The 13,650-nt window shown below is 38.1% G+C and overlaps 1 protein-coding gene and 1 long non-coding RNA gene across 3 annotated transcripts in view; one reads left to right on the top strand and one right to left on the bottom strand.

Moving 5' to 3' along the window:
- LOC127530843 (uncharacterized) overlaps positions 1-10,369 on the top strand; it is a 31,319-nt gene extending 20,950 nt beyond the window's left edge. Inside the window, exon 2 of the long non-coding RNA XR_007937550.1 lies at positions 9,493-10,369. This is a non-coding gene — a long non-coding RNA (uncharacterized LOC127530843). The remainder of the gene's footprint in view (positions 1-9,492) is intronic.
- Positions 1,310-5,279, bottom strand: gatm (glycine amidinotransferase (L-arginine:glycine amidinotransferase)). 2 transcript variants are annotated; one of them, XR_007937519.1, is made up of 10 exons: positions 5,116-5,279; positions 4,173-4,391; positions 3,894-4,089; positions 3,620-3,810; positions 3,316-3,453; positions 3,010-3,174; positions 2,828-2,891; positions 2,617-2,733; positions 2,310-2,491; positions 1,310-2,276 (listed from the first exon to the last, which is right to left on the bottom strand). XR_007937519.1 is itself a non-coding variant. In XM_022199698.2 (9 exons), exons 1-9 carry the CDS (start codon positions 5,182-5,184, stop codon positions 2,379-2,381), a joined length of 1,272 nt encoding a protein of 423 aa, XP_022055390.1. In that variant the 5' UTR covers positions 5,185-5,279; the 3' UTR covers positions 1,310-2,378. The 2 variants fall into 2 exon arrangements, 1 of the variants encoding a protein (XP_022055390.1); XM_022199698.2 differs by having other exon boundaries at positions 1,310-2,491.
- Positions 10,370-13,650: the final 3,281 nt, after the last annotated feature.

Here is a 13,650-nt window from a genome sequence, read left to right as displayed (position 1 = left end):
TGCTCCCTTTCCTGTCAATCGAAAATCGTCCGGCTCAGGCCTAGTTACGTAGATTACGTACGCCTTGGACTTACGTGTTTTGTGTATGTGTTGCTTTGGTATAGCTTCGTAGTTAGCTGGCGACTTGTTTTGCTCATCTTTTTTTACATAATGGCAGATAAAGATCCAGGGGGACCCAGCCGTAAAAGACAACTTCACGAGTGCTACGCAAGTTTCTGGAGGGGGGCGTTTCTTCGTAAATGTTAAGAGGGGGGAGGTTAGAGGGGGGGTGAGGGAGAGGTTGTATGTGCGCATGCTACGTTCAAAGTCGTAGGAAATTAAATCTCTTCTAATGCCTTTAAGACATATACCATAAAAAATAGTGTGTCTTTAGAATATGTAACATACAAAATTGAGACCAACCAACTCTGTTTAGGAATGCATATAGCACTAGAACACCTACAACAGTAAAGGATAATGCAAGTTACATTTTTATTCTCTAAAAACGCAGGAAAAGTCATTAAAAAAATTTTAAAACAGAGAAAAAAAATGCAAAAATGGCCCATCTCAGGGCATCAGTGTCAATGTAATCTAATAATCCTCTTAGTTGACTAAATCTCTTCTCTAAACAGTTCTTCGTTGTGTGGAAACTTTTTGCTTTAGTTCAGTAACCTGCTGTTGATGATCATTCCTGTTTTTGGCTCCAAAATAACATTACATTTTATGGGTTTAAGCCACATTTTGGAAAACAAAAAGTGCACTATATTTTGAATTTGGCTGTATTATTACAGTAATTTATTCCGGATTACTTTAATAGATATTCCTAATTTGACTACATGCCAGCCTGTCCTCTGCTGTGAACCATGAGCTCAGTATACTTTCATATACTTGAGAAGGAAATAATTAAGTATAGCTACAGGTTATATTTCAGTATTAATGTTTCAAGCAAAATATATAATCAGATTTTAAAATATAAAGCATTCTTCTCTGTTACAAAGCTTAAAAAACTCACCTTAATGATATTAAAATGCTAACCAAATAATGCTTCAGTAATAGTGTTTTAATAAGTTAAATATAACACTTTTAAAGGGTCTGCTCAAGCTTTATCTGTTTTGATATTTAAGTGCATTTTGCTGTGAATACTGTCATAAGTTCACTAAAGTAAGATTTCCTGTCAGTAAAATAAAAGCTCTTAGTGCTTTTCTCTGCACCGCTTACATGGATTAAAGAATAGGATATTGCAATTTCTTTCCCCAATAATGGCCAATTAATAGTGAGTAGTATGGTAAATAGAATATTTGATAAACATAACAAAAGAGAACCACAACAATGACACACACACACACTCTTTATTACATTTAATAACACTGCATAATACAAAACTTTTCACTTTGCATTCCACTGATGAGCCACTCAAAACATTTTCTTTTCACACACAAAAGCAGCCAAGCAGTTCAGTGAGAACGTCTAGTAGCATATAACTGGCCCAGATTTGCAATAGGAGGAAACAGCAGAGGCAAAAGGTGTACAATATCTGATATGGACCGCATACTTTTTAAGTAAATACATAACAACACTAATTGTTGGGAAGTCCAATAACGAGTATGAAAAATATAAACAGAGCTTTTATTTTTTTTTTCCTGTTCGATCAATTGAAATCTTTACAAAAAAATTAAACTACTGATAAGAAGTTAAAATTGTTTAATGACCCTACATATACATTTTATACATCATGTGTTTTAATAAAAAAGAGAATACTTTGGAAAAAGGTGTGGTTTCTGAGTTTTGGTGAGGAGGAAGTTTCTCTCCTCCTGTGCCCTATAGTTGGGTGACATTCACATACCAAATTGTACCTTGTCCTCAGAGCTATGGCTTCCAGATGTACCAGCCATAAATGCTTCACAATAGCCAGGCCAGAAATGCAGTTAATATTGAGATCAGTGAAGTAAAGTGATATTCAACTGTATGTACTATTTATCTCTGAACAAAGCTGTTTGCAAAGGCACTGCGATGTACAGCAATGTCAAATCAAAAAAAATCACAAATGTTCATTCAGGACAGAAAGACACAATCCGGAAAAGGACTTTGGCGCCACCTGTCATGTTAAGACTTCCTCTTTTTGCACACGTTTTAAGAATAATCTGCAGGCGACGCCCAAATACACATTTTAAAACATGTCCATACTTTTTTAAGACACGGTTTGACATTTGCAAAGAGTAGGATTTTGTAAAACAAACTTCATCCTTTATTATTTCTTCCTAGACTGACGGATAACAAAAAAATAAGGGTCATTATAGGTGAATTACAACAAAAAATAAGGGTCATTATAGGTGAATTAAGATTCCGGATTGAGGCTTTAGTTTTTAAAGCTCAATAAAAACTGCCTGTTTCTGGCAAAGCTAGTGGAAGTAGGACTGCAGGGTACCACGGCGGCGGACATCGGTTGTCCAGCAGTGGAAGCCACCACCCAGGGAGTTGGCATGGCGAATGCTCACCTTTATGGTCTTGATACCTGCATAAAAAGAACATTTACACATCAGGAAGCAGCAAAATGAGATTGAAATTCAGGGATTTTTTTTCTCATAGATGAATAGACATAAGATTTAAATGGTGTAAAAGCTAAGAGTAACTCCTCACCGAGGTTCTCAAACATTTTCTGAATGGAGGCTTCGTTGGCATCGACCATGACTCGCTTCTCATCCAACATGAGGACGTTCATGGACAGCCATTTGGAGGACATCCACAGTGGGTGGTCTGCACAGAAAGAGAGAGTGTCCATTTTCAGGAAAAATAATCACTTTTTTTGTGTTTTAATGTAAGGGAAGTTAAGGATACGTTAAGTACGCACCATCAGGAATCACAGGTGTCGGAGGTTTCACAATAGTCCATCCAGCCTTCTTGAACATTTCGATCTGGGGCAAGGATAAGGAAACAAGTGAGAATGTTAACCAAGCCAAGTTAAAATACATACAGGAGGTTAACGGAGGACACTCTGAGGAATGAAAACCTGTCTGTTCTGTCTCATGATACCTGGTGACACGGACGATCAGGGTTTGACAGCACCAGTCCCGGCCCGATGATGTTGAAAGTGGCATCGATGTGCATGGGGTTGGGGTCCTTGAAGGAGACTATGTGGATCTTGTAGTCTGGGGCCAGATGGCGCCGCATCCACTCAATTCCCATATAATTTGTAACCTAAAGAAAAGGCAGAGAATGCATTCAGATGCAGTTGTTTTTCTGTGGGTATGCTGAATATCCAGTCGCACATAAACTTCAACGTATGTGTCATCTACAGCTTTGTCTGATGTGTAACTCTGCAGCAGACGCGCTTCATACCTGACTCCTCTGGACAAAAAGGTCCCTTCCAGCTCGGATAAAATCAGCAGCATCAAAGCAGGGCTCGTGCTCCGTGGTCACAAACTTCCCCTCTGCAGCCAGCTTGTGTCTGTCCTCCACTGTGCGGATGGGATAGTCCTGAAGGACACGGAAAAGTAATGATTTACAGCAATTCAGTGGTGCAATAGAAAGCACAGGCAGTGATATGAAGAACAAGGCATTTGAATGGAGACCTTAAACACACAATCCCAACTCCTCACAAACAGACATAATCGCGACCTAATCTCACTAGATAAGGCCTCACCTGATCATACAGCTCATCGGCCATGGTGGGTTTAGGAGCAGTGGTCCATTTTGCACCTTTTTTGAAGTACTCCTTGATCAAAGGCCTATAGGCACGGTACTCGAAGAAGCGAGCCCTCCAGGCCATAGGAGCCTCGATAATCTCATTTCCCACGACCATGAGGATGTCTCTGGGCATGGCGGCGTACATTCCTGCAGCAGGTTTAAGGGAACCGGATTAGTTGACAGTGTAAATGTGAAAACATTCGTCACTCCTGCGCTGTTTGCGTTCTCACCTGATGATGTGAAGTCCGGAGTTTTGTATTCCAGGGACCAGTCGATGGGCTCCGGCCTCCTCACAGTGACGCCCTCATGGCTCAGAATATTGCACATTTCTTCAATCTCAGCAACTGCTTTTTTCAAGTGGTCCGCAGGAAAAGACCGGCCCCCGTGCTTCTGGTAGAAGGGCCAGTACTTCTCGTATGTGTTAGCCTGTTGAGGGAGTCCACATCGTCCCACGGTCACATTTCCAAATCTGCAAGTTTCACACAAATCACCCAGATAGTGAAACTTACCTTCACTTCCACGGTGAAGGGAGGCACGTGGGCGTTTTCGGCCCGACCCACGATCACCTCCTCCAGGGGGTCCCATTCATTGTAGCTGCAGACCGGGCATTCCTGGTGAACAGGTTCAGTAACATGTTCCTCCACGAATGCATGCTGTGGCTGTGCAGCTGCTGCACTTGAAGTGCTCCCAAAGGCCCTCTGCACCCATCCGGTGAGAGACCGGCTGAGCTGGTGGGGGGAGGAAGCACAGCGTGACTTTTAGAGGAACATTTTGCAACAGAAAAATGCAGCTTTTGTGTAAAATATACCAAATCTTTAGCTTTAATAGACACATAAAGATAAGAAAACCAAACCATAGCAGCTGTATGTTTAATTTTGAGTGAATTAGAGGTGATACAGTCCAATAAATGAGTAGCAAAGGAAGTGTAAAGTGATAAGACGTTAGATTTGAGTGAGAAATGCCTCCAGTAGAGGTAGATTGGTTTGGTGCCAAAGTACACGTGTTATTAAGAAGCCTTATCTGCACAGATAGGCTCTGCAGCGTGGCCTCTGCTGGCCCAGCACCAGGTCCAGTGTCACTGAGTTTGAGAGAGCATCTGTGCCAAACAGCTGTTCACTATCACTCAGACACCAAAGGAAAACAAAACCAAAAAAAAAAAACGGCTTTCTCTGCAGATAGAAAAATCAAATACATTCTTGGACCCAGTTTTCCTTGATTAAGTTTTTTTTTTTTTTTTGCTTTTGTTTTTTTGTTGATTTTCCACAAACCAACATGCAAAATCAATCCCAAGCAAAGTGATTCAGCAGATGTAGCCTATAGTGAAGACACACAAATTCTTTATTGACTGACATGTGCTTTTTTAACACACAAATTAGACGTTTTTTTTCCCTATAATTCTGAGAGAGAAAGAAGAAGAAGAAGCATAAGACATGAAACCGCCAGATTACCAACCATGGCTCCGATCAGATGGGCAGCCTCGGCCCCTCTGCTACCTCCTCTCAGACATCTGACCCGCAGCATTGTCCGCTCTAATAGTGAGTGTCAGTGAGAATCAAGCGTCGGCAGTGCAGGATCCGCAGACTGTCAGTGTGCTCATGAATGAAGACGCCTCAGCTCGGAGCCAACTTTATAGCGGTCGGACTACGTGTCTCCGAGACTATTGGTCGCCTTCATGTTGTGGGGCAACGTGACGTGAGGAAAAAGCATTTCTGAAACACAATCCCTGACGCCAGCGAATTCTTATCAACTGGGCTAGTAGCGTTACAAGTTTCCGAGGAGAAGACTCGAAAATTCACCATTTGAAATGACGATTTGTCCTCTTTCAAAACAGCAACTTTCGCTTTTGCAAACAGGTATTAGTTTGGGACCTTACTGCAGATGTGTTTGCTCTGCAGAAGAACTGAATATAACGATACCGGCTTGTGCACAATCAGGGAAACTGGACCATGTCGTGTTTTGATTTGTTTAATCAGCAGTTTAGAATCAAGATAATTTATTTGTTTTTTACAGGTGTTTTTTTTTTTTAAATCCTGTCTGAATAGTTATTATGTTGATCACACAGAAAAAAAACCTACTGGTACCAGTAGTATGGTACATTATTGTATCCCATCTGTTTAGTCAGGTAATTAGAATCAAGATCAAGTTAAAAAAAAAAGGCATTTTTAAAATCCCGTCTTAATAATAATGATCGTGTTGATCACACACGCAGAAAGAAAAAATGCTGGTGCTATTATTAGGTTAATTAATCCGAACATGCCTGTGAACAATATGGAAAACTGAGCCGTTTAGTGTTTTAATTAAATTAATTAGCAGTTTACAACCAGCATCATTTAAGGCAAATTTTCAGCCTGATCACAAAAAATAAATATAAAAAATGTAAAGAGGCATTTTTTTAAATTCTGTGTTAATAATGATTATTAATGATTACTATTTAGCTTACTACTATCACCAGTAGTAAGTTAAAGGAATTTTACTGAATTTGTTTGTGCACAATCATGAAAATTGAGTCATTTAGTGTTTTGATTTGCTTAATCAGCTATTTAGAATCAAGATTACATTTATTTTAAAAGGGAATTTTTAATCCTGTCTTAATAGTAATTATTGTGCTGATGACACAAAAACCCTACTGCTACCAGTAGTCAGTTGAATTAATTTAACCAAATTTGCTTATGTGCAATATGGAAAACTGAGCCATTTAGTGGCAATTTTAATCCGTTTTGTTAATATTTATTGTGCAGACCATAAGAAGACAAAGAAGAAAACTACTCTTACAAATTACCAGTAGCACCAGTAGTATGTGGGACAAATTTAGCTGAATTTGCTTGAGCATAATCAGGAAAACTGAAACACTGTTGATTGATTCCATGTATTTATTCAGCTAAGAGTCGGGATTAAGTTTAAAAAAGCATTTTTAATCCTGTCTTATTAAATTTTATTGTGCTGATCACAACAACAACAAAAGCTACTGTACTAGAAGCTGAATGGATTCAGTTGAATTTGCTTGTGCACAGTAAGGAAAATGGAGCCTTTTAATGATGATATGTATTTAATCAGTGTTTTAGAGTCAAGATTGACGAAAAAGGGCAGTTTTAAATCATCTCCCTTTAACATCAGTTGTGCTGATCACAAAATACCTGACCTGTAACATGTAGAAGAAGCCTATTTAACTATTTCTACTGCTGCTATCTGTGATTAGGTTCTGAATCCACTCTAATATGCAGTATCAGTGTAACGCTGGTGATTCTGTAACACGACCAAACATTCACACAAGCCGAGAAATGTGTGGAAAAGCAGATGACATAATCAAAGACAGCGGCCGCCGTGTGCAGGCTGTGACACCACATGCTTCCCTGAACTGTGCTCACAAGAGTTTCACAACCCACAGACCTCAATGACCCCTGATATTACCTCGTCCTAAAAAAAAAGAAAAGAAAAAAAAGAAAGCGGAATAATCTCTGGCCGATGCCCAAAGTTCAAAGGCCGAGGCTGTGAGGATGCCTTCGGATCCCTGCAGCATCACCTCCGAGTCCAACAGTCACTGGGAGGATTTTTTTTTAATGGAATCAGGGAATATTTATTTTTATTCGTGAATTCTTGGGGTAGAAGAACATCTGACCAAACATAAATTCACAGTGCAGCGGCTTCCTAGAGTCTCTGCTGGCTGCTTTTCAACAAGACTTGAGGTAGTAGTGCAGCACAGAAACAACCGCTCCTTGTGAAGCTTTGCATGAAACAGTTGGCAAACATCTCTTTATTCTTCAATCTTCAGGCGAAAGAGGGATAGTTGGGACTCATTTTACTCAATGTAAATATTAAAATCCTGATTTAACTCAATGCAAAAGGGAAAGAAAACCAATTTCAAGTAAAAAAAACAACAGTTAATTAAATGTGTTTCATAATTGATGCCTTTCAGTTTGTCTAATTTCACGTTTTTTATGATTTGAAATGTTGCTGATGATCTGTTTGTACTGGTCGTGGAATGTACTGATAGATTCTAAGCTTAGTCTTTATGCTTGCTGACCTCCATATTGATCTTAAGCTCAGAAATGCATTTCTTGCCTTGTTCAATCTGCTTTGTATATCTATACTAGTACCTCCATCTTGGCAAAGCACTCTTCCGAGGTATGTGAACTTGTTGGTGTATGGAATGTCCTGTCCTCTTACCCTGATCTTTATTGGGGAAGGGACATTAACACACAAGGTCTCTGTCTTCTTCAAGCTAATTCTCAAGCCGACCTGGTTGCTGAACATGCTGAGCCGGTCTGTCTTCTCCCGGATTTGCTGTCTGGTGTGGGAGAATAGGGTTAAATCTTCTGCAAAACCTTTTATTCAGTGTTGTGGATTATTCATAGCGTCACATATTTGTGGTTTTCTGCCACACCCGAGCATTTACACGCAAACTATGCCACACCTTTAAAAACTTTTCCATTTACTTGCTGCCCTTGCTTGTGTCAAAATGTCAGTTTTCTGGATCAGCGTTCAGGAGAAAAGATGCATCCTAAGAGTCCTTCAGTGCATCGTTTTTTTGAACTAACCTCTTTAAAAACCTTAGCCAGCATTCTTGATCAACCCGTCCGTTCACGTGGAGATAAGAACAGTTTAGATATTGACGGTCTGTACAGCTGTGCCGACTGTGCAGCAAATGAAGCATCGATCCTTCAAAGTCCATCAAACTGAGATGATTGATTTGTGGTCAGACTGATTACCGATCGAAGGTCTTAAACTTCCAGTTTTATCCCATAAGATCTAATAATGACACTTTGATCGACTCGTCCAGCTTGTTCTGTTAACTAAGGCAGCAGAAAATGTTGTGTTTTCATGTCAAATTGCACTAATTTTCTTGCTATCCAAAGGCATGCTCTGATACTGAAGCTGATATGCTCACAGTCACGTACCACTGCGGAAGATGCACCGTCAATAAAGCACATTTTCTTGCTTTAGTGTGCAGAAAATGTTGGATTTTTTAGGATCTTTTGTGCCATGACAAACATTTCCCTTAAACTCTTAAACTCTACTTGTGTGTTCAAGTTTAGAAACCCTTTCAAAGCAGCCAAAGTGAGAACCATATCTAAAGTTTTATTGTAGATTCCCTAGTTTTTGTAATGTAAAAAAAAGTACAGAATGGCCCCAAGCCTGCTCTATTTTTACAATATTGAAAAGGATGTTGAAAATGGAAAGCAACAACTGTTTGCTGACAGAGACTAAAAGTGGAGAGCAGACAAAAGAAAAGAGCACCACCTGCAGGAATTTCAAAATGCTTCCAAATAATGAACATAAACCAACAAGTTTTTCAAAACTTTACAGTTCTGGTGCTACCAAGACACAAGACAAGACTTTATTTCTTTATTTGTGTGTCTCTGTTAGTTTTTCAGCCTTTACATACAGTGACAGAAAAAATATTAGACCACCCTTGTTTTCTTCAATTTCTTGTTCATTTTAATACCTGGTTCAACAAAAGGTACATTTTTGGACAAATATAATGATAACAAAAATAGTTCATAAGAGTTTAATTTCAGAGCTGACATCTAGACATTTGCCATGATTTTCTTGATAATAACCAAAATCACTGAAGTTCTTCCATCAATAGCTATGGCATTGTGCTGCCAAAAACAGCTTTTAGACATTCCATGTTTTCTTTTCTGTCTGTTTTAATCACATGATCCACACAGGAGTTAGTACTTGATTGATAACCATTGTTTCTGATGACTGAAGCTATGTGTCTTGGCATGTTCGCCACCAGCTTCTGATCACAGCAGCCCATTCCTGTTGCTGAATTTCTAACAAATCTGGCTTGTGGTTCTGCATTTTATGTTTGTTGATTTTCCACAGGTTTTCAAGTGGTGATTGAGCAGGCTAAGGCATGGTTCCAGTGTTCTGGTTCTCCATCCAGGCTTTAACTGATCTTGCCGTGTGGTAAGGGACATCGTCTTGTTGGAAAGTCCAGTCATTGGAGGTGTCAAAGAGTTTTCCAGCTGATGGAAGAAGACTGTTTTCAAGAGTAGCCCTGTACATGACCTGGTTCATTGGCCATGTTCCACCCAGACTGGAACAACCCCAGACTCTACATCTCCATACATGCAAGGATTTTCTAATCTATTATCCAAACATGCCGCTGACTTTACTGTGAACAGAAAGTAGCTAAGAATATTTCCTCCAACCTGCTGCTTACGTAAACTTTGAGTTTTATGTGGGTATGTTAATATGCCCCTTTATGCTTTTATTCAGAGTGAAATACTGTTTGGTAGTCTGCTGCAGTTATTTGACAGTTAGTCTAATCAGATAACATTTATAAATCACAAGATAAGCTTATGATATAAAATGTTGTATATAAACCAGTGGTTCAGATCACATGGATTCTATCAAACAGGGCTGTCAGCTGTGTACCAATCTGACTTCTGCACAACACAACTGATGTCCCAACCCCATTAAGAAGGCAACAAATTCCACACATCAACTTTGACGAGGCACACCTGTGAAGTGAAAACATTTCAGGTAACGAACTCAAGAACCTCATGGAGAGATGCCAAGAGCGTGCAAAGCAGTAACCAAAGCAAAGGGTGGCTGCTTTGAAGAATCTAAACTCTAAAAGATGTTTTGACTCATTTCACACATTTTTGTTGAATTCCATGTGTTCATTCATGGTTCTGATGCCTTCAGTGAGAATCTGCAATGTAAATAATCCATTAAATGAGAATGTTTGTCCAAACTTTTGACTGGTAGTGTACTTCAGATGTAATCCTGCTGATTTGTTTAATTTAAATAGCAGAAACAGAGAACAGAGGAGGAAGTTGTTGGAGATTCATTCAGCATGGTGAAACATCTTCCAACAGACAATAAGCAGAGTCTCAGAAGTGGACTAAAAATTATCCAAAATGACTCAAATTGGTCATGTTTAGCACATTTTGAATCATTTTGACATAGTTTCAAGCAATTTTAGAGAATTTTTGAGTTATTTTCAACGAGTTTCAAGTTATTTTACACCGATTTTGAGTCATTCTGAAGAAGTTTTGAGTCATTTTGCTCAATTTTGTCTTAGGTTATGGTACCGGATGAATAAAATAAATGTAGCATGGTTCAGAAACAGTCATCATGTCTGACTCCACAGATTCCTTATGTTTTAGCAGAGGCCTGAACTAAACTACTAACCTGAAGGAAACTTTTACTGCATGACTTAAAGCTGTCAGAGAGATTCCAGTCAATGTTTTTGCCAAGTTAAGCTGCCAAGCTTGAATCACTGGCATTTAACTCCTGTGTCAGGAATAACTGAGGGGTTTTTGAAGTCCATGGAATATATCTTGCATACATTTTTATTAAAAGTAAAAAAAAAATACTACTACTAACTGTTTTTGTTTATTTTTAGTCTCTTTTGTGGACATGTTCGGTTTTTGTGGTAATTTTGTGCATTTTTTGGTAATTTTGTGCCTTTTTGTGGCCTTTTTCAGCCTGTTTGTGATCATTTCAGGTGTTTATGTGGTCATTTTGCAATTTTTTTCCCAGTTATTTTGTGTGTCTCTCATCATTTTGTGTCTTTATGTGACAATTATTTGTCTCATTTAGTCATTTTGTGTTTTTCTGTGGTCATTTTATGTGAAATATGTGTCATTTTGCACCTATTTGTAGTCATGTTGTGTCTGTGTTTTTTTATGTGTCTTTGTGCTCATTCTGTTTCTTTTTTGGTCATTTCATTTTCAGATTGTTTTATGGGTGTTTCAGGTCATTTTGTTGTCATTTTGTGCCCCTTTGTGGCCATTTTCTGTCTATTTGTGGTCATTTTAAGTGTATTTGTGGTCCTGCAACTTTTTGTAATTATTTTGTGTCTCTCATCAGTTTGTATCTTTATAGGAGAAGTATGTGTCTCATTGAGTCATTTTGGGTTTCTCTGTGGTCATTTTGTGTCTTTTTGAGCCTTTTGTGGTCATTTTGTGTGTCTGTCAGTTTACAGTTGCAAAGTTACAAAAAGATTTTAGATATTTTACTACATTAGTATTTACATTTTAGTCATCTTACTGCCCTAATGTTTAGATTTTAGACATTATGGTGCATTAATACTTATATTTTAGTCATTTTGGTGCATTAATGTTTACATTTTAGTGATTTTACTGCATTAATATTTACATTTTGGATATTTTAGCACACTAGTGTTTAGATTTGAGTAGTTTTGGTGCATTAATATTTAGATTTTAGACCTTTTTGGTACATTTTTATTTAGATTTTAGTCATTTTAGTGGATTAATGTTTAGATTTTAGTCATTTTAGTGCATTAATATTTAGATTTGAGACATTTTGGTACATTCATATTTAGATTTTAGACATTTTAGTGCATTAATATTTAGATTTTAGACATTTTACAGCATTTGTATTTACATTTTTAGACATTGTGACCTGTTTTGTATGGAGCAATAGGAGTGCCAAATCAAAATATAAATAAATAAATAATTAAATAAATAAATGTGGAAATATAAAGAGAAATAAATAAATAAATAAATAAATGTGGAAATATAAAGAGAAATAAATAAATGTGGAAATATAAAGAGAAATAAATAAATAAATAAATAAATGTGGAAATATAAAGAGAAATAAATAAATAAATAAATAAATGTGGAAATATAAAGAGAAAGAAAGAAATAAATAAATAAAAAGGAAAAATTTGTCTTTGCTTTTACCTTTTCTGTTTTTTCCTTTTATTTATTTATTTATTTATTTCTCTTTATATTTCCACATTTATTTATTTAATTATTTATTTCTCTTTATATTTCCACATTTATTTATTTAATTATTTATTTATTTATTTCCCTTTATATTTCCTCAGTCCACCAAGAAAAGGAAAAATGCAAATCAGTTTGCTCTGGGCGGGGATTCTGAACACAGGAGTCCTGCCTGACACCAGCTCCCAGCACGGCTGAAGTGAAGCCATGTCACCGTTGAGCTTCGGCTTATTCTGCCACTGATAAGAAAATAAACATTAATTTACCGAATTAGCAGCGTCCTTTCAGTGTCTGATGGCAGAATCAGCCGAAGCTCCACGGTGACACGGCTTCACTTCAGCCGTGATCGGAGCTGGCGTCAGGACAGAAACCTGTGTGTGGGTACGACTCCCCACCCTGAAAAGGAAGCCCCGCCCAGAGCAAACTGATTTGCATTTTTCTATTTCATGGTGTCAGGCATTATGAAATAACCACCAAGAAATAAAATGCAAATCAGTTTGCTTTCACTTGGTGGACTGAGCTGTCAATCAAATGGCTCTAGGCGGGGCTTCCTCGTCGTTCCTGATCACAGGCATATGAAGAGTAGACACGACACGCCCCTCTGAGCGGCCTGTGATCAGGAACGACGAGGAAGCCCCGCCTAGAGCCATTTGATTGACAGCTCAGACCACCAAGTGAAAGCAAACTGATTTGCATTTTATTTCTTGGTGGTTATTTCATAATGCCTGACACCATGAAATAGAAAAATGCAAATCAGTTTGCTCTGGGCGGGGCTTCCTTTTCAGGGTGGGGAGTCGTACCCACACACAGGTTTCTGTCCTGACGCCAGCTCCGATCACGGCTGAAGTGAAGCCGTGTCACCGTGGAGCTTCGGCTGATTCTGCCATCAGACACTGAAAGGACGCTGCTAATTCGGTAAATTAATGTTTATTTTCTTATCAGTGGCAGAATCAGCCGAAGCTCAACGGTGACATGGCTTCACTCCAGCCGTGCTGGGAGCTGGTGTCAGGCAGGACTCCTGTGTTCAGAATCCCCGCCCAGAGCAAACTGATTTGCATTTTTCCTTTTCTTGGTGGACTGAGGAAATATAAAGGGAAATAAATAAATAAATAATTAAATAAATAAATGTGGAAATATAAAGAGAAATAAATAATTAAATAAATAAATGTGGAAATATAAAGAGAAACAAATAAATAAATAAATAAATAAAAGGAAAAAACAGAAAAGGTAAAAGCAAAGACAAAATTTTCCTTTTATTTATTTATTTATTTATTTATTTCTC

Source organism: Acanthochromis polyacanthus, chromosome 2, assembly GCF_021347895.1.
Source record: "Acanthochromis polyacanthus isolate Apoly-LR-REF ecotype Palm Island chromosome 2, KAUST_Apoly_ChrSc, whole genome shotgun sequence".
Lineage (NCBI taxonomy): Eukaryota > Metazoa > Chordata > Actinopteri > Pomacentridae > Acanthochromis > Acanthochromis polyacanthus.
This window is presented reverse-complemented; position numbering and strand designations above follow the sequence as displayed.

Bases quoted from the DNA above. Each gene is read 5' to 3' on its own strand.
- gatm (XM_022199698.2), bottom strand. From the start codon at position 5,184: ATGCTGCGGGTCAGATGTCTGAGAGGAGGTAGCAGAGGGGCCGAGGCT. The intron at 3,454-3,619 runs GTGAGGCCTTAT...CGTGTCCTTCAG, and splicing joins CCGATGAGCTGTATGATCAG to GACTATCCCATCCGCACAGT. The intron at 2,892-3,009 runs GTATCATGAGAC...TCCTTGCCCCAG, and splicing joins CTGATCGTCCGTGTCACCAG to ATCGAAATGTTCAAGAAGGC.